The sequence below is a fragment of the Mesocricetus auratus genome, unplaced genomic scaffold (assembly GCF_017639785.1).
Source record: "Mesocricetus auratus isolate SY011 unplaced genomic scaffold, BCM_Maur_2.0 Super-Scaffold_100011, whole genome shotgun sequence".
NCBI classification, from domain to species: Eukaryota; Metazoa; Chordata; class Mammalia; order Rodentia; family Cricetidae; genus Mesocricetus; species Mesocricetus auratus.
The window spans coordinates 49,358,780-49,378,151 of NW_024429195.1; the positions used below are offsets into that span (position 1 = coordinate 49,358,780).

Here is a 19,372-nt window from a genome sequence, read left to right on the forward strand (position 1 = left end):
TTCCTGCTGCTCGGCTGGTCTAGCTCCCAGCTGTCTTCCCTGTGACATGATACCATGTATCAGTGTGTATCTCTGGGAGATTAGGAATTCTTCTCCTTTTCTTTTTTTCCGTCAAGGCCTCATCAAGAAATAGTATGTGATCATTTCAAAGTGACTGAAAATGGCTTAGAAGAACGCAGGACAAAATAATGATCCCACTGCCCAGAGTGAAACGCTAGCGTGGGCACCACTGACAAACATTTTGTGTGTGATAAACATCCTCATGTTGTGTGTTGAGATGACCCTGATAGCACTGTTACATCCTAAAGCCAGCAATTCCTCAGAACCGTCAAGTAGGCAGCCCATGCTTTTGTTATGCAATTAATCTGTGATCACTGTTGAAAATTATGAAACTAAAAACATCCATTGTGGAGAACGGCAACTCTTCCAGTGCCTCTCTGCTTCTGCACATGATACCAACATATGGGATACACACTCCAGAAGCAGCTTCATATAGTAGTTCTCATTGCGTGACTCACCTACTGAAGAGCACAGGGCAGTGTTTTAGTCTGCTCACTTCTTGCACAATTGTTATCATGTCAGGATTTTTTCATTATCCTAGAAAAAAAGCCCAATTTGCAAATCCTAACCATCACTTTCCATTCAACTGTGCCCATGGCCACCCTCAGCCCTCAAACTGCTAACCCGTTCTCTGTCTCTGTAGATTTGCCTCTTCTGGTGTTTCACATAGATGGACTCATACAGCTGTGGTCTTTGTAACTCATACAGCTGTGGTCTTTGTAACTGGGTCTTTCACTTAGTGTGTGTCTTAATCAGGCATTCACCTTATGGTATTAGAAAATAATAATTCCATTATCTGAGTATACCATTCCTACATGCTTCTGGGAAAAATCCACCATATCGTGTAACAGCTAATCCATTTGAAGTTTCTTTTCAAATTGATGAAAACTATTCTAAAACTGATGGAGGTGACATGTAACACTGGTGTATTAAGTTTATCATTTAAATGGGCAAATTATATGTAGGAACAAAACTCAGCTTAAAAGAAATCCAGGTGAAGTCGGCTTTTCCTGCCACCTCCTGAGCAGAGAATAAAAGATTCATCTGCCCAGTACAGCTGAAGATCCATGAATTGCCTGCTAGAAGCACACATTAATCAGTGTGTTGGTGACAGTCACAAATGCAGCCCCGCTAACTGCACTCGAGAGGAAAGTGGGCTGCTTGCAGCAGAGCTGAGGTCCTGGAGACTGTGCATACAAGCCTCCTGTGCAGCCCACCAGGAAACATCTAGACGTCCGTTGTAGGACTGAGGCCTGGATGCAGATGAATTTGCAGCAGCTTCCAGAGCGCCAACAATGCCCTCTCTCACTCTGATGTATCTGTACCTGTAGTTGCAGGCATCGTACGTTCGTGTGATATGATCAATTGTCATCTTTTTGCAGTCTCTCTTTAGCCGCCATTGCTGTTCACACCTAAACTTTGCATTTGCACCCCATGGGCTCCCCAGTTCTTCTGTGGTGAAATGCATGACAAAATGCACCATCTTTGGGTGCGTGGTAAAGTCCTATGTGTTCACAGCACTGTGACTCCGTTGTCTTGTTTATTTCTAGAATGTTTTCTTCTTCCCAAACAGAAACTTGATAGCCATCAAACAGTAGCCTATCCCTTCTTCTCTTCCCCCTAGGCCCATCAGCTCTGCTCTAGTACTTGGCCTTGTATAGGTGCCTCATATAGATGGTATCATGTAGTAATTGTCCCTTTGTGTGTGGCTCGCTTTGCTTAGAGTGGCGTCCTCATGGTTCATCCACAGAATAACCTTCCTCCTTTATGACTGAATGATATTTCAATGCCTGTCTATATACCACAATATGCTTATCCATTTGTCTGTCTACCAATATCTGGGTTGCTCCCACTTTGGAGAATGTTGCTACAAATTTCATGTACATTTTGAAACTTCCTCCAAGGATAAGAGAGACAGAGGTTAGAACACAGAGATTAAGAGGTTCTTATCAGACTAAACTAACGCTGCTGGAGATTGTCACCTCTCCTTGCTTCATCTCTGAAGTGACACTCCCTTTACAAGATGTGACAGACATTAAGACATTATTATACAACCCAGGCAGTGGTGGCAGCAGCACATGCCTTTAATCACAGCACTCAGGAGGCAAAGGCAGGCAGCTCTCTGAGTTCAAGACTGGTCTACAGAGTGAGTTCCAGGACAGCCAAGGCTGTTACACAGTGACAGCATTTTGTGTCATTTCCTTTTTGACCTTTTGTTCTGAGATCTAAAGACCCCAAACTTCACTTTAGGTTGCTAAATTTCTGTCCTGTATGCTCAACCTTAATGTTAAAAGGAGAATTAGCTGAGAGACTCAAAAATATTTATCTTGTAGTCCCCAAAATCCTCAATTAAAAGTAGCACTTTTTTTATTTCATTAGAAACTGTAAGTGCCTTTATATGTAACCAGCAGAGAGCAGAGGTCACTGCCAATCTGGGAACAGTAGTGAGACAGTTTATCTTTACAATGTATTATCTCCATGGGTGTAGTAAACTTTGTTACTGTTTTCTGTAGAGCATAACCATAAAGTCATTTAATCAAGTTTTCTAATGGGTAGTGGGGTAGTGCTACTAAATTTCCGGTTGATTTTTGTTATGTATGTGTATATGTATGTGCCTACGTAAGTTTATGTACACCACCTGCATACAGAAGCCCAGAGAGGCCAGAAATGGACATCAGATCTCCTAGAACCTGGGCCCTCTGTAAGAGCTCTCAAACTGCTGAGCTGCCTCTCCAGTCCTCAAAGTTAATTTTTAAGAATGGAGCATAATGTATATAATTTACCTCTGGGAGTGGGGTGTTCTTTTTAACAGAAAACAGCAACAACCTAGACTCTTTAAAGTTAGCCGCTCAGTTAATAAACCTTCAGCTGATCCTTGGCATAAAAAACCCTGCGGCATGGGTAGTGTTCTGGATACCCAGCTCCCCACTTAGAGTCTCCGTGACTTGCAGACTGCCTCATGTTATTCCATCTTCCTTCTCCATCCAGTGTAGTTCCAGGTTGTTGTCGAAGGTAAACTGCCTATTCCAGGCTTCTGCTCTGGTCCAACGTGAACTACACTGAGTGGTAATACTGACAACTTAATTATTGCACTCTTGTGGCCTGAATTTATAAACCTGCAGAAAACCTAAAAATAATAAGTAAGAAATAACCAAGACTACTGCTTGGACAATAAATTTGTATTTATATTCAGTAGATGTTGCCTCCCCCAACCCTAAATTCATGGTGGATTCTTTTTCCATCTCAGAATACATTACAAATCAGAAAGTAAAATATCCATATCCAATTCATGATAACTACACTCATACTAATTGGTTACTGGTTTGGGTTAAAGGAATAAAAATGTTATAGGAATGGTAATCATATGATATTTTCACATTCCAGGTAGAGGGTTTCTGAACTCCTGTTTTCTGGGAGATAGCAGGCTTCACTTCCAGCTGTGGCATCCTCAGTGATGGAGCGGAAGTGTTAGTTCCTGCTCACCCTGATAAATTATGTGCTGTGCAACAGACTCATTTGTGGTTGAGCAAAAATATTTGTATATTCTTCATACCTTTTCAGCTGCATGGAGGGTAAATCAAAATGCCCACTTTGTTAATGGATAGAAAGTAGCTAGAGTCAGCACTCAGAATTCCAGGAAAACGAGCTTGGTATAAGTAATTAGGGCCACAGTATCCAACCTTGACTACACAGAAGAATCCCAGTGATTTTGAAACCACTGCCTCCCACATGTGACCCCAAGTCAAGGTTGATCACCACAAATTAATTCAAAAGAGGAACTAGGTAGGAGAGAATCACAGTCATCCAAGTGAGAAATGGTGAAACTTACAAAGGAAATGAGCAGTGAGGTCATCAGGGATGAAACCACCAGAGACAGAGTAAAGCAGGGAGTGGGGAAGGTCACCATGTTAGAACTGATGATCATAGCCTTGAGACTGACAGAGGTGGCCACTATCAAGAAGAAGAGGGAAACAGCCTGAAGGGATACATTGATATGTGCATGTATATCTACATATAGATATGTATATATTTATGGATGGATAGATACATTAATATATGTGTGTATGTAGATATGTGTATTGTAGATATGTGTATGTGTATATGTAGATATGTGTATTGATATATATGTCTTGATACATATGAGAGATGGATAGATAAAAGATAGATACATTAATGTGTGCTTGTATTTGAGTACATCTATGAATAAATATGTGTACTGATACACATATTGATGGATAGATACATTAATACATGTTTGTGTGTATATTTCTACATATCAATATATATGTATGTTGATATTGATAGATGGATAGACATTAATATGTGTGTATGTATATATATCTATAAGTAGATATGTATTGTCATATATAGATATATGTATTATTGATACATCAAAGTATCTATTCATCTATCAATATATATGTGTGTATTTATATCTATAAAGATATATATGTATTTATATACAGATATGTATGTTAATACATATTGATGGATAGATAGGCAGATAGACAGATTGTATTGATATTGCTATATCCCAGAAATCTGGCTTAGTTCACAAACAGCAAGAAGCCACTTGGGACCATTTGAGCAGCAAAATATAGCGCTCACAACAAGGGAGAGAAATGGTTTCTAAATGTAAAAAAAATCTAAATTACTCAAGACCATGGCCATCGCATAAAACAAGCCAGTGTGGTACAAACCCATTACTCCAACACTTGTGAAGCAAAGACCAGAGGATTTTGAGTTTGGAGTCATCAGAGTCACATGAAATCGTTTGGAAAATTAGGTAGAGAAAGGAGAAAGGCAGGTAAGGACAGTGTGCAAGTAAATTCAGGGAAAACAGTGAATGCTGATCGGTCGGGGGAAACACCACCCTTGGAGATGGTGGCATACACAAGTGACTGCTTCCTGCCATGGCCAAGGCGTTACTCCTCTTTGGGTGTGTCCCTGTAAGGTGTGCTGCAAGGCGTTGCTCCTCTTTGGGTGTGTCCCTGTAAGGTGTGCTGCAGTGATGTGCTCTAACGTGACCTGAGGGACTCTGACCGTGTCCTCTTCTGTCCTGCAGGAATAGATAATCTCTATGAGAGGGCGCTTCACATCCGTAAACTCCTCTTGACCCTGCCCAGGTCGGTCCTCATAGTGATGAGGTATCTGTTTGCCTTTCTGAATCAGTAAGTACCCCGTGCTCTGTCAACATGCCCATCAGCATTCTTTCTGTCCATGTTCTTGAATGCTATAAAATGTGCATTGAGTTCCATTCACCAGTGGAGACAAGGGGGGAGTGATTGAATGGAAGCTAAGGGAACATTTTTACCTCAAGAGATCAAGGTCTTTTTTTATTATTATTTAAATTTGTTAGAAACAAAGTTGCTTCACAAGTCAGTTCCAGGTCCCTCTCCGTTTCCCTCCCCTCTTCCCCTGCCCTCCTACCAACCCCCCCCCCCAATACTCCCTCATTTCCCCAGGGAGGATGAGGCCCTCCATGGGGGTGTCCATAGTCTGTCATTTCATCCAGGGCAGGGCCTAGACCCTCCCCCAAGAGTCCAGGCTGAGAGTGCTTCTCTCATTTTTGGATGGGCACCCAAAGTCCATTTGTATGCCAGAGATAAATACTGATCTACTACCCAAGGCCCAATAGATTGCCTAGACCTCCTCACTGACACCCACATTCAGGAGGTCTTGATCAGTCCCATGCTGGATTCCCAGCCATCAGTCTGGGATTCAAGAGCTAACCCTGAGATCAAGGTCTTTTTATGATACATGAAAAGTCTGGAGAAACTGGCTGGCTGTAAATGCAAAATATCCAGAATGCTGCTATAAATAACACTTTGTAATGAAACCTGGTTTTTTTTTCCAACTTCCATCCAGAGCTCATGTCATAAATGTTTTTGTCAAAATGATATAAACCACCTTCTCCTAGCAAAAGAAATCTGTCATTTTTTTAATATTGTAGTAGTGGGTGGAGGGGGATTGTAGATGACTTAGACATCAGTCCAAAAGCAGAATTTCCACAAATTCACCGTAACGAGACCTTGTCAAGAAGAAAATACTTGTCTTGCAGTCACTACTATGATGAAACAGGAATCTTGAGGGGAACTTAATTCTTGATCGGGGCAACTTGCTCGCTGGTGAGCAGGTTCCCTTGTAGGCATGTCTCCTTCAGGTCCCATCCCAAAGTCGTCTTTCTTTGTCACATTTCAGTTAATCAATTAGAAGTCCCCAATTCCAGAGAATCAACTGCTAGAATGAACAGAGGGACGTGCCTTCTCATTCTGGCTCTCCCCTCAAATGAGGATAGCTTTTCACCTGTCTTTCACTGACAGAAACAGCATGGAAACTCATGACACCCTGCTGCCTAACTCTAAAAGCAAACCCACTCAGCTTGGCCACAAGAGGCCAAGAAGCATACACTAGGGAAATGCATACAGGGAGAACAGAGAAGGGCTCTACAGCTCACCCTAGGGTGCCTAAAACATTCCCAAAGGACAGTAGGAGGCCGTTTGGACAGAAGTTCTACCTAAAGAAAGAAAAAGATATGTACTGTGTCTACTGTAAACAGACAGATGCTGCCTGTGGGTACCTTTGACTAAGTCTGGTCACCCAAGCAGCTGTCAGAACCCAGGATCATCTTGAAAAAAAAATGCATGCTTCCCCTTCCCAGACACCACTGGGACAGCAGTGCTCTTCAGCTTTTCTGAGACTCCAAAGCAAAACCCACTGTGAACTAGTGACCCACAATGGCCTAGGAAAGCAGTGTTGCAACCAAGAGAGCTCTCCAGGCCTTAAAATAACTCTTGGCAAAGCTCAAGTGAATGGCAAGCACCTTACGAGTCAGGCAGCTGGCACTGTGTTCATCGGTTCTGCCCACAGGAGCCTGCACTTGCCTGCAAAGAAAGATGAGCACAGCCCCACCCTGCCCCGCCCTGCCCAGACACTGACACCACCTCAGCCTGGGATGCTTGACTTCGGAATCCTGGAAAAGGGATTAGCTGTTCTTTTCTCCTATAAAATTAAAAAAAAAAAAACCACCACCATAGTTTTTATTCAAGCCAGGACTAAAATATAGACCTGGGAGGACTAAACCTGACTCTTCCCACTGAGCTCAGGTGTGAGTTTTGAAAATTGGAATCTTGCTTCTTCCCCTGACCCCAGGTTTCAGGGCGATCTGTCGCCTGTCAGCAATGCGCAGCTTTTTTTTCTTCTTTTTTTTTGATTGTCTATTTGAGAAATGGCTGAAGGTAAGGACATATGGTAGCTGTAGAGCTCATTCTCTGCATCTCCCGCTCTGTGCACTGTCTTATCTCCGCTAAAGGCTAAAGTACCACGTCAGGCGGTATCTCGGTGCATTGTGTCTGTGACTGTGTCACAAAGGCAGTGAGTCTCCCTTGTCTCCCTCCACTTGGCATCTGCTCCCCCGCATTTTACATTTCCTTTTGTGGCTGACATTCTATACACTGAGAGATAATGCCTCCCAACTTTCCAAAGAATTGCAAATTCCCTGTGTGTTAGTGGCCAGGCATTAAAGAGCTGGCTGGCCGAGAGTCGCCTGTGAAATAGCTTTAATATTTCATAAAAATATCACAAATATCGGTTAGAAATTAGTTGCGGACAGCCAGCAACGTTCCCAGAGTTTTCCCACCTTAGATGGAACAATAAGAGAATTAAGGATCTGCCCCTTTGTCTTACATCTTTCAGTGTCTTGTGGTGTGAGTTGGTACCTAGGGGTGTAGACGCACAGTAGTAGGCTATTAACCCACAGCTATTCTTCGCCTCCTCGGAAAAAAAGATGCTTTGCTTTTATTCTAGATTTGGGTTGGTTTGGTTTGGTTTTCAAGATTTATAAGGGGGGGGAGTTGAAAACTAAGATTCCTTTGAGTGGCAGGGCAAATGTAAAGATATAATCGCAAGACTTTATGGAAATTGTACTGCACAGCCCAGACTGACTTGAGCTGGGCCAACTTAGGAGCCTCCAGCTTGCTATTTACCAGTGAAACTCATCTTGGTCCTTATCTCCATTACAGTTGATGTTGTTTTAAACTCAGGACTTTAGAAAGCGCCTCTCACTCACACAAAGAGGATGTACGTGCCCCTCATTTCCTATGTAGTCTATCGTAGCTGTCTTACTGTTTGGTGTTCAGTGGAGTGGGATGGAATATTGTATTTCCTCTAATGATGACAAAAAAAGTTGTTTAATCCATGTTTTTAAAATACAAGGTAAGGGTGCTGAAGAGATGGCTCCATCCTGAGTATGTGCTACTCTTCCATAGGATATGAGTTCAAATCCCAGCACCCACATCAGGTGACTCACAGCCACCTGTAACTCAGGGGACTTCACATGTCCTATGCCCTTCATAGGGGCACCTGTGCCCTCATGTGTACACACACACAAATGTGTACACACACATACACTCACGCGCATGCACACACACACTTTTCTAGTAAAATATGAAGTATCCTGTTGAGCATTTTCTTTCCCCAAACCCCTCTTTACAAGTTCTTCCTTGCTTCCTTTTACAGTCTTTCCCAATACAGTGACGAGAACATGATGGACCCTTATAATCTGGCCATTTGCTTTGGCCCAACACTGATGCCAGTTCCAGAGATACAGGACCAAGTGTCTTGCCAGGCACATGTGAACGAAATCGTAAAGACCATCATCATCCACCATGAGGCTATTTTTCCCGATGCTAAAGAGCTGGATGGCCCCGTCTATGAGAAATGCATGGCTGGAGGCGACTACTGGTGAGTCCAAGGACAGAGCCCTCCCTCTTGGGGACACACAGCTGAGGACTGGGTGGTGGACCAGGGACTTTAAGGTGCTGGCTGCTGAATCGTGAGGACCTGAGTTCAGACCCCCAGCACATCAAGGTTAGGTACAATGGTGTGTCCGTAACTCCAGCACTGAGGCGTAGAGGCAGGAAGCTGCTGGAAGCTCACTGGCTATCCTGCCTCTCCAAACAGTGAGCTCCAGGCTCAGTTAGACCTCGTTTCAAAAACTAAGGGAGGAAACACTAGAGGGACAGTTCCGGGGTGCAGGCCATCATGGCAGCAGGGGCACAGTTCCAGGTAAGGCAGCTGGTCAGAACACATCAGCACCCAGGAAGCAGAGGGCAAGGTCTTCGTGCCTTAAAGCAGCTCTCTTCCTCCTCTTCTTCCATCCGGCACCCCACTCTTAGGGTGGGTCTTCCCACTTGAACTATAACCAAGGCATCCCTCACAGGCCTGCCCAGACCCAGTCTCTTAGGTACTCCTAGAGCTCACTGACTCTGGTGCTGTCACTGTAACTATCATACTGAAGCGTGTCCGTATGCACATCCACAGAACCAGATAACCATCGGAGGCTCTGACGTTCTGGGCCTGGAGTGTCCAGGAATGTGTCTGCACTAGAAGCCTTGTGTTTCCCTTGCTGTCGTAATTACTCATTTAGAAAACAGTGCCCTTTGGTTTCATACTCATTTTCACCCAACAGCGACAGCCCGTACAGTGAGCACGGCACGTTGGAGGAAGTGGACCAAGATGCCGGCACAGAGCCCCACACCAGTGAAGATGGTAAGTCCCCACTGGGGCTACTGTGAGTTGCTTTTGTTTTTAACAACAGAGCTCCCAGGCTTCTCTCACTTGATTTAGTGTGGTTCAGCTTGGTGTCCATTTTACTCTCGTGCTGTAATCACTGTTTCTATGCTTTACAAATGACTTCTCTGTTCTGAGTTTCGTCTTTTTTGTGTGCTTGTTTTAAAGCAGGAAGGAGAGTTTATCACGCTTTCATGTTTCGTATTTCGTGCTGGGTCAACTTTAAGAAATCCTTCTAACCCCTGAGAGAATGAAAACAGTCCTCCTGGATCCTGTCCTTGCCCTTCCTCTTAACACATAATTGACCTCTCCTCCTCCCCCAATTTTAAGCACACCACACATGTTGTTGGGACCGTATATCCAGCACTACACCCCAGATCTCTACAGCATGTCCATCTTGCCTGACAGAAACTGTATTCCTGCTGACTGGTAACTCCCTACTTCACCTTTTCACTGCCCATACAACCTCCATACCCATTGAGTCTATGAATTTGACTATTTTGTGATATAAGTGGAGTCATGCAATAGAATAGTTTACTTCAGGTCCACCCACATTGCAGCCATGTTGGAGCACACACACACATTCTTTTGCATGTCTCACACTTTCCTTGCTTATCTTCTGGGAACTGTTTCCACATCTTCCTTCCTGTGACTGGTGCTACAGGGACCAGTCCCTAGGAGTTTAGCTCTTTGTGATTCCAATTTCAATTCTTTTGGCGAAGCGTCTGAATTCTAGATTGAATAATCCCTCTGTTAATGTTTTAGGGCCCACTCCCCATTCCATCTCCATAGCACCTGTACCGTTTTGCACACCCACCAACAGGATGGGTCTCGGGTCTCCATTCGTTGACTTTGTCAGGGAGCCTTCCTAACAGCATCTCACTGTGCCTTTGATTATCACATCTTTGGTGAAAATGGTGTTAGCCATTTGCTGCGTCTGCTATGGTCCTGTATTCTCTTTGAATTCCTTCAAAAGTTGGGTTTTCATGTAGTTCTTGTAGAGGTTTATGTGGAGGTCATGATATGAGGTAGGGGTCATTTACTTTTTCCTCCGTGTGGATGGAGTGGTCACACCTGTCCCAGCATTAGCTGGCCTTTCACAGCATTGTAAACCAGGTGCCTTCTCTGGAAAGTCGCCTCCTGTACTCTGTCCTTCCCACTGGTCTACCTTAACCACTGTCTTCACGCGAGATGTTTTAATTAACCAGAGCAGAAAACAAATCAAGACCCCAGCTTTGTCCTTTTTATCCCCTTGGTCCTTTAGACCCTTTTAAAAAATGTAATATTTTATATTTAAGCCCTGCAGAGAGGAGAGCTGCAGTTGCACTTATTTTACAGATGTCGGAACGGAGAGAGCTGCTGTTCTGCACTGTTTATAGTGCAGCCCATGAGCCAATTGTTTGGTGCCTCCAAATTAACTGATACGTTCTCTTGAGAGACCATTTCTAACTTTTAAAGTTGAGTGCTTAGCACTAATTTTTAGCACTTTTTCTGCGGTGAAAAGGTTGAGCCCATTACTATCTGCATGTGAGAAAAGTGCTCTACCACCAGCCTTTGGGTTTTTAAAGACAGAGTCTTGCCAGGCAATGATGGTGCACGCTTTTAATCCCAGCACTCCAGAGGCAGAGGCAGGCAGATCTCTGTGAGTTCAAGGTCAGCCTGGTCTACAGAGTGAGTTCAGGACGGCCAGGGCTACATAGAGGAAACCCTGTCTCAAAAAATCAAAACAGTACAGAACCTTGCTGTATGGTACAGACTGACTATACACTTAAATTCGTAAGTGCTGGCATTGTCAGCATGTACCACCATGCCCAGCCCAGTCCCTTTCCTTTCCTGTGCACTGTAAGTTTTCTCTTAGAACCTCTCTAGGTGTATGCAATTCTTTCATCCGCTGAGTTTTTAGTTTTATTCCTGTACATTCTACCTGGTATACTTAACATATCTACTGCTTGGTCATTGGTGTGTGTGTGTGTGTGTGTGTGTGTGTGTTTAAGCTCCTTGATCTTTACTCCTAAATATTGAACCTTTCCCCCATTTCACGTTATATGTCTAATAATTCTGATACATTTTCTGAAACTTCCATTAGTTCTCACTCATTAGGTCTCATTTTCTAGCATGTGTATGCATTTTTGATGTGTGTCTTAGAACTCTTGCCTCATGAAGATAGCCTTCTCCAATGAATCTTTTCATTTATTTCTCCCAGAGGCAGAGCAGCCTATAGTACAACATGCCGTTTTCAGCTTGAAGGTTTCCACACGGTCAGGAGTTATGAATTTCAGATCAGCCTAAGGACAACAGTGCACTTGGGATTCCCAGAAATGATGTATACCAAAGTCTTGAGCTGGTCATCTCCTTAGGATGAGAGAGATGGTGACTGCCTGCAAAATGCTTCCCAAGACAGTGGGGTTCTAGAATGTCACACTGAAATTCACCAAGACAAAGCTTCCCGAGACAGTGGGTTCTAGGATGTCACACTGAAATTCACTAAGACACGAAGAGTGAAGCTCTCTGGTAGGACAGGAGGATAGTCAGGTTGCCCTTGTAAAGCAGACCCCAGTCTCAAACTCCTTGAAGACCAACATAGCCAAGCTAATGACATATGTGTCCACTCACCTCCCTGGCTCTCACTTTGGCCTTTGATTCTCCTTCCTGACTTGATGACTTAGTAATGTAACTTTAAAAGCTGGGGTTCTAGCAGAAGAGTGATTAGGATGTTTAGTGTAGTGTCAATTATCTGCTAAGAAAGAAAAAAAGAATTTTCCTTGTGTTTTTTACTGAAAATGAATTTTTTCATTAAACATCTTCTGGACATTGTTTCGCTCCTCATCTCCTCCCCACCTCCCATTCCATGCTTCTGTGAGTCTCATTAGAAGACAAACAGGCAAATAAAAAATACAGCAGAGAGATCCCAGGTCTTCTCTTCCAACGAAACCAGGGGACCAGTGGGTCTGGTGGCAGGACCAGGTAAAACAGGCCCTGCATCCAGGCCTGCATTCCAGTGCCTGGGGATTGCCTGGGAACTGCCACAGAGGTTTCCATCCCAGAGGGAGCCAAGCACCCCAGATCCCCTCTTCCACCAACGAGACCAGGGGACCAGGTGGGAAACTACACACCCCATATTCGTGGTCGTCTTCTCCACCCATGGGACCAGAACTAGGACGAGGAATAGAAGAACTACCAGAGTATTGGACTTGCTTGCACCCACCAAAAGGGAACTCTGGTCCCCTAACCACCAGACCAGTAAGGGGCTGTTTCTGCACCCACTAGAAGAAGAGATGGCAAAGAGACAAAACAAAAACACACTCAGCAACAAAAAAACAAATATGACACCGCCAGATTCTAGAGACTCCACACCAACAAGGCTCCAACATTCCAATGCAAATGAAACAGAAGAGAGTGACCTAAAAACAACTTCATGAAAATGAGAGGCCCTAAAAGAGGATATAGTAAAATCCCTCAGAGGAATGGAAGAAAAAACAAACTAAAAATTCCAAGAAACAATTCAAACAGTGCAAGGGTTGAAACTAAAATAAAGACAATAAAAGAACAGAATCTAAAGGAAGGCTGGAAATAGAAAAGCTGGGCAAACAGTCAGGTACTACAGATACAAGCATTACCAACAGAATACAAGAGATGGAAGAGAGAATCTCAGGTGTTGAAGATACACTAGGAGAAATGGATTCATCAACCAAAGAAAATCTTAAGTCCAATAATCCCTAACACAAAACATCCAAGAAATATGGGACACCATGAAAAGACCAAACCTAAGAATAATAGATATAGAAGAAGGTAAAGAAAACCACCTCAAAAGAGCAGAAAACATATTCAACAAAATCATAGAAGAAAGCTTTCCCAACCTAAAGAAAGACATGCCAATGAAGGTACAAGAAGCTTACAGAACACCAAATAGAGTGGACCACAAAAAAAAGTCCCCTCACCACATAATAAAACACCAAATATACAGAATAAAGAAAGAATATTAAGAGCAGCTAAGGAAAAAGGCCAAGTAACATAAAAAGGCAAACCTATCAGAATTACACCTGACTTCTCCATGGAAACTCTGAAAGCCAGAAGGTGCTGGATAGATATTCTACCAACACTAAGAGATCATGGATGCCAGCCCAGACTACTATACCCGCCAAAGCTCTCAATCACTAAAGATGGAGAAAACAAGATATTCCATGACAAAACTAGATTCAAGCAATACATATCCACTAACCCAGCCCCTACAGAAAGGAAAACTCCAATCAAAGGAAGTTAACTACAACCAGAAAAACAGACATTATAGAATCACACTTTACCAACAACCTAAAGAACAAAGGGGTGGAATTCCACACATGATTCCACCAACAACAACCATTCCAAATCAAAGAAGAATGAACAATCAATCATCATTAATATCCCTCAATATTAATGGCCTTAACTCACCCATAAAAAGACACAGGCTAACAGAATGGATTCGAAGACAGAACCCATCCTTCTGCTGCATACAAGAAATACACCTCACCCTCAAAGACAGACATTACCTGAGAGTTAAAGGTTGGGAAAAGATTTTCCAATCAAATGGACCCAAGAAACAAGTAGGAGTAGCAATCCTAATATCTAACAAATTAGACTTTAAAATAAAAATCAAAAGAGATAAAGGAGGTCATTACATACTCACAGGCAAAATCCACCAAGATGAAGTTTCAAGTCTGAACATCTATGCCCCAAATACAAAGGCATCCATGTTCATAAAAGAAACATTACTAAAACTTAAATCACATATAAAGCCCCACACACTTATAGTGAGAGACTTCAACACCCCACTCTCACCACTAGACAGGACCACAAGATAGAAACTTAACAAGGATACGAAGAACCTAATAAAAGTTATGACCCAATTGGGATTAACAGACATCTATAGAACATTCCATCCACATAAAAAAGAGTATACCTTCTTCTCAGCACCACATGGAACCTTCTCAAAAATCAACCACGTACTTGGCAACATAGCAAACCTCAGCAGCTACAAAAAATTGGAATAACTCCATGCATCTTATCAGACCACCATGTGTTAAAATGAGAATTCAACAAGAACACAAATTGCAGAAAGCCTACAAATTCATGGAAATTGAATAATGCACAACTACACAATTCCTGGGTCAAAGAAGAAATAAAAAAAGAAATTAAAGACTTCCTAGAATTCAATGAGAATGAAGACACAACATACCCAAACCTATGGGACACTTTGAAAGCAGTGCTATCAGGGAAGTTCATAGCACTAAGTGCCCACATGAAGAAACTGGAGAATAGTTATACTACAGAATTAACAGCACAGCTGAAAGCTCTACAACACAAAGAAGCAAACTCCCCTAAGAGGAGTAGACGCCAGGAAATAATCGAATTGAGGGCTGAAATCAATAAACTAGAAACTAGGAAAACAATACAAAGAATCAATGCAACGAAGAGTTGGTTCTTTGAGAAAAACAAGATAGACAAATCTTTGTCCAAACTTACCAAACAGCAGAGTGTGAACATGCATATTAACAAAATCCAAAAATGAAAAGGGGAACATAACAACGGACTCTGAGGAAATTCAGAGAATCATCAGGTCATACTTTGAAATACTGTACTCCACAAAATTTGAAAATTTAAAGGAAATGGATGACTTCCTGGATATCTATCACTTGCCAAAATTAAATCAAGAACAGATAAGCAATTTAAATAGACATATAACCCCTATGGAAATAGAAGCAGTCATCAAAAGTCTCCTAACCAAAAAAAGCCCAGGTCCAGATGGCCTCAGTGCAGAATTCTACCAGAAATTCAAAGAACAGATCATACCAATTCTTCTCAAAGTATTCCACGCAATAGAAACAGAAGGGTCTTTGCCAAACTCTTTCTACGAGGCTTCAATAACATTGATCCCCAAGCCACACAAAGACACAACTAAGAAAGAGAACTTCAGACCAATATCCCTCATGAACATTGATGCAAAAATACTGGCAAATCGGATCCAAGAACACATCAAAACAATCATTCACCATGATCAAGTAGGTTTCATCCCAGGGATTCAGGGATGGTTCAACATACGAAAATCCATCAATGTAATCCACCATATAAACAAACAAATCACATGATCATCTCACTAGATGCAGAAAAAGCCTTTGACAAAATCCAACACTCCTTCATGATAAAGGGCTTGGAGAGATCTGGAATAACAAAAACATACCTAAACATAATAAAAGCTATATACAGCAAACCAACAGCCAACATCAAACTAAATGTACAGATATTCAATGCAATTCCTCTAAAATCAGGAACAAGACAAGGCTGTCCACTCTCTCCATACCTTTTCAATATTGTACTTGAAGTTCTAGCCAGAGCCATACAACAACAAAAGGAGATCAAGGGGATACAAATTGGAAAGGAAGAGGTCAAACTTTCACTATTTGCAGATGATATGATAGTTTACATAAATGACCCAAAGAACTCTACCAGGGAACTCTTACAGCTGATTAACACTTTCAGCAAAGTGGCAGGATACAAGATCAACTCAAGAAAATCAGTAGCCCTACTATATACAGACAATAAAAGGGCTGAGAAAGAAATCATAGAAACATCACCCTTTACAATTGCCACAAACAACATAAAATACCTTGGGGTAATGCTAACCAAACAAGTGAAAGACTTGTACCACAAGAACTTTGAGTCTTTAAAGAAGGAAATTAAAGAAGCCCTCAGAAAATGGAAAGATCTCCCATGCTCTTGGATAGGTAGGATCAATGTAGTAAAAATGGCAATCCTGCCAAAAGCAATCTACAGATTCAATGCAATCCCCATTAAAATCCCAGCACAATTCTTCACAGACCTTGAAAGAACAATAATCAATTTTGTATGGAAAAAGAAAAGACCCAGGATAGCCAAGACAACCCTGTTCAACAATGCAACATCTGGAGGCATTACCATCCCCGACTTCAAGCTCTATTATAGAGCTTTAGTCCTGAAAACAGCTTGGTATTGGCACAAAAATAGACAGGTGGACCAATGGAATCGAATTGAAAACCCTGATATTAACCCACACATGTATGAACATCTGATCTTTGACAAAGAAGCTAAAAATATGCAATGGAAAAAAGAAAGCATCTTCAACAAATGGTGCTGGCATAACTGGATATTGGCATGTAGAAGACTGCAGATAGATCCATGTCTATCACCATGTACAAAACTTAAGTCCAAATGGATCAAAGACCTCAACATAAATCCAGCCACACTGAACCTGTTAGAAGAGAAAGTGGAAGGTACCCTTGAACAAGTTGGTACAGAAGACAGCTTCCTGAACATAACACCAGTAGCACAGACACTGAGATCGACAATTAATAAATGGGACCTCCTGAAACTGAGAAGCTTCTGTAAGGCAAAGGACACAGCCAGCAAAACAAAAAGCCACCCCACAGAATGGGAAAAAATATTCACTAACCCCACATCTGACAGAAGATTGATCTCCAAAATTTACAAAGAACTCAAGAAGCAAGTCTCCAAAACACCAAAGGATCCAATTAAAAAGTGGGCTACAGAACTAAATAGAGAATTCTCAATAGAGGAGTCTAAAATGACTGAGAGGCACTTGAGAAAGTGCTCAACATCCTTAGCCATCCGGGAAATGCAAATAAAAACAACTCTGAGATACCATCTCACTCCTGTCAGAATGGCTAAAATCAAAAACACCAACCACAATTTTATGCTGGAGAGGATGTAGTGAAACGGGAGCACTCCTCCACTGCTGGTGGGAGTGCCAACTTGTACAGCCACTTTGGAAATCAGTATGGAGATTCCTCAGAAAAATGGGAATAAACCTACCACAAGACCCAGCAACTCCACCTTTAGACATATATCCAAAAGATGCACATTCATACAACAAGGATGTCTGTTCACTATGTTCATAGCAGCATTATTTGTAATAGCCAGAACTTGGAAGCAACCTAGATGCCCCTAAACCAAAGAGTGGATAGAGAAAATGTGGTACATTTACACAATGGAGTACTATTCAGCAGAAAAAAACAATGGAATCTTGAAATTTGCAGGCAAATGGATGGCACTAGAAGAAACCATCCTGAGTGAGGTAACCCAGTCACAAAAAGAGAAACATGGCATGTACTCTCTCATATATGGATTTTAGACATAGATCTGAGGAGTGCCAGCCTACAATCCCATGGCCAGAGAGTCTGGGAAACAGAACCTTCATTCAGTGGCTGATTGAAGCAGAGACAGACTCCCACGGCTAAGCACTGAGATGAACTCAAGAAATCCAGTGACAGAGAGGGAGGACTGATGACCAAAGGGATTAAGACTGGGCTGGTTTAACCTCCAGAAACAGCTGACTTAACAAGGGTTAGCTCTTGAATCCCAGACTGATGCCTGGGAATCCAGCATGGGACTGATCAAGACCCCCTGAATGTGGGTGTCAGTGAGGAGGCCTAGGTAAACTATTGAGCCTTGGGCAGTAGATCAGTATTTATCACGGGTATACAAATGGCCTTTGGGCTCCCAGCCAACAATGAGAGATGCACTCTCACCCTGAACTCTTGGGGGAGGGTCTAGGCCCTGCCCAGGATGAAATGACAGACTATGGGCACCCCCATGGAGGGCCTCACCCTCCCTGGGGAAATGAGGGGATTTTGGAAGAGGGTTGGTGGGAAGGCGTGGGAGGAGGGGAGGGACAGGGAGAGGGACCTGGAATTGACTTTAAATTTAAATTTAAAAAATAAAATATAAAAAAATACAGTCGAACAAAAAAGTCAAAACATGAGAAACACAAAACTGGAAACCATAATATATAAGAATAAAAAACAGCCGGGTGTTGGTGGCGCAAGCCTTTAATCCCAGCACTTGGGAGGCAGAGGCAGGCTGACCTCTGTGAGTTCAAGACCAGCCTGGACTACCGAGTGAGTTCCAGGACAGACTCCAAAGCCACAGAGAAACCCTGTCTCAAAAAACCAAAAATAAAATAAAATAAAAAATAGCCGGGCGTTGGTGGTGCACGTCTTTAATCCTAGCATTCGGGAGGCAGAGGCAGGTGGATCTCTGTGAGTTCGAGGCCAGCCTGGTCTACATAGTGAGTTCCAGGACAGTCTCCAAAACAATGCAGAGAAACCCTGCCTCAAAAAAAAAAAAAAGCCTTGGGTAAAAAATGTCCAACCAAAGCAATATAAAACAATTTCTTTTTAATTTCCAAAAATGCCATTGAGTCAATTTTGTGCTGGCCATCAACTGCCCTTAAGGATGGTTTGTATGCCCAAGGAGTCTGCTGGAGAAAACTGAGTTTTCCTTTGTGAGCAATTATCATCTGGAGATTATGAAGGCTTGTGCACCCCATCTGACTTGCACCTATGCATGCTGCCACAGTCTGGGAATTCATTTCATGTGTGCTGGTCCTGTTGTGTCCTCCGATTCCCGTCTCTTACGCCCTCTGCTTCTGAAGGCTTCCCTCAGCTCTGAGGGGAGGGATTTGATGGAGACACCCCATCCTAGGGATCAGCGCTCCAAGGTTTCTCGATCTCTGCCTGTCCTGGTCATATCTGCATTTGTTCCCATCTCCTGTAGAAGCTCCTCTGATGATGGCTGAGCAAGGCGCTGACCCATGTCACTAGGAGTCATTTTACACCTACATTCCTTTTGCAGTTCAGTGGTATTTGGTTTTCCCTTAAGTCCAGGTTGTTTGGCCACAGGAGCAAGGTCAGTCATGAGTTCCCTCTCATGG

At 42.7% G+C, this 19,372-nt stretch overlaps 1 protein-coding gene across 3 annotated transcripts in view; it reads left to right on the plus strand.

Moving 5' to 3' along the window:
* The window catches only part of Srgap1 (SLIT-ROBO Rho GTPase activating protein 1), a 239,315-nt gene that overhangs the window by 203,519 nt on the left and 16,424 nt on the right, over positions 1-19,372 (plus strand). For all 3 annotated transcript variants that reach the window (XM_040754798.1, XM_040754797.1, XM_040754799.1), the window contains 3 exons: positions 5,126-5,231; positions 8,578-8,802; positions 9,530-9,609. In XM_040754798.1, coding sequence (XP_040610732.1) covers positions 5,126-5,231; positions 8,578-8,802; positions 9,530-9,609 — 411 coding nt within the window. The remainder of the gene's footprint in view (positions 1-5,125; positions 5,232-8,577; positions 8,803-9,529; positions 9,610-19,372) is intronic.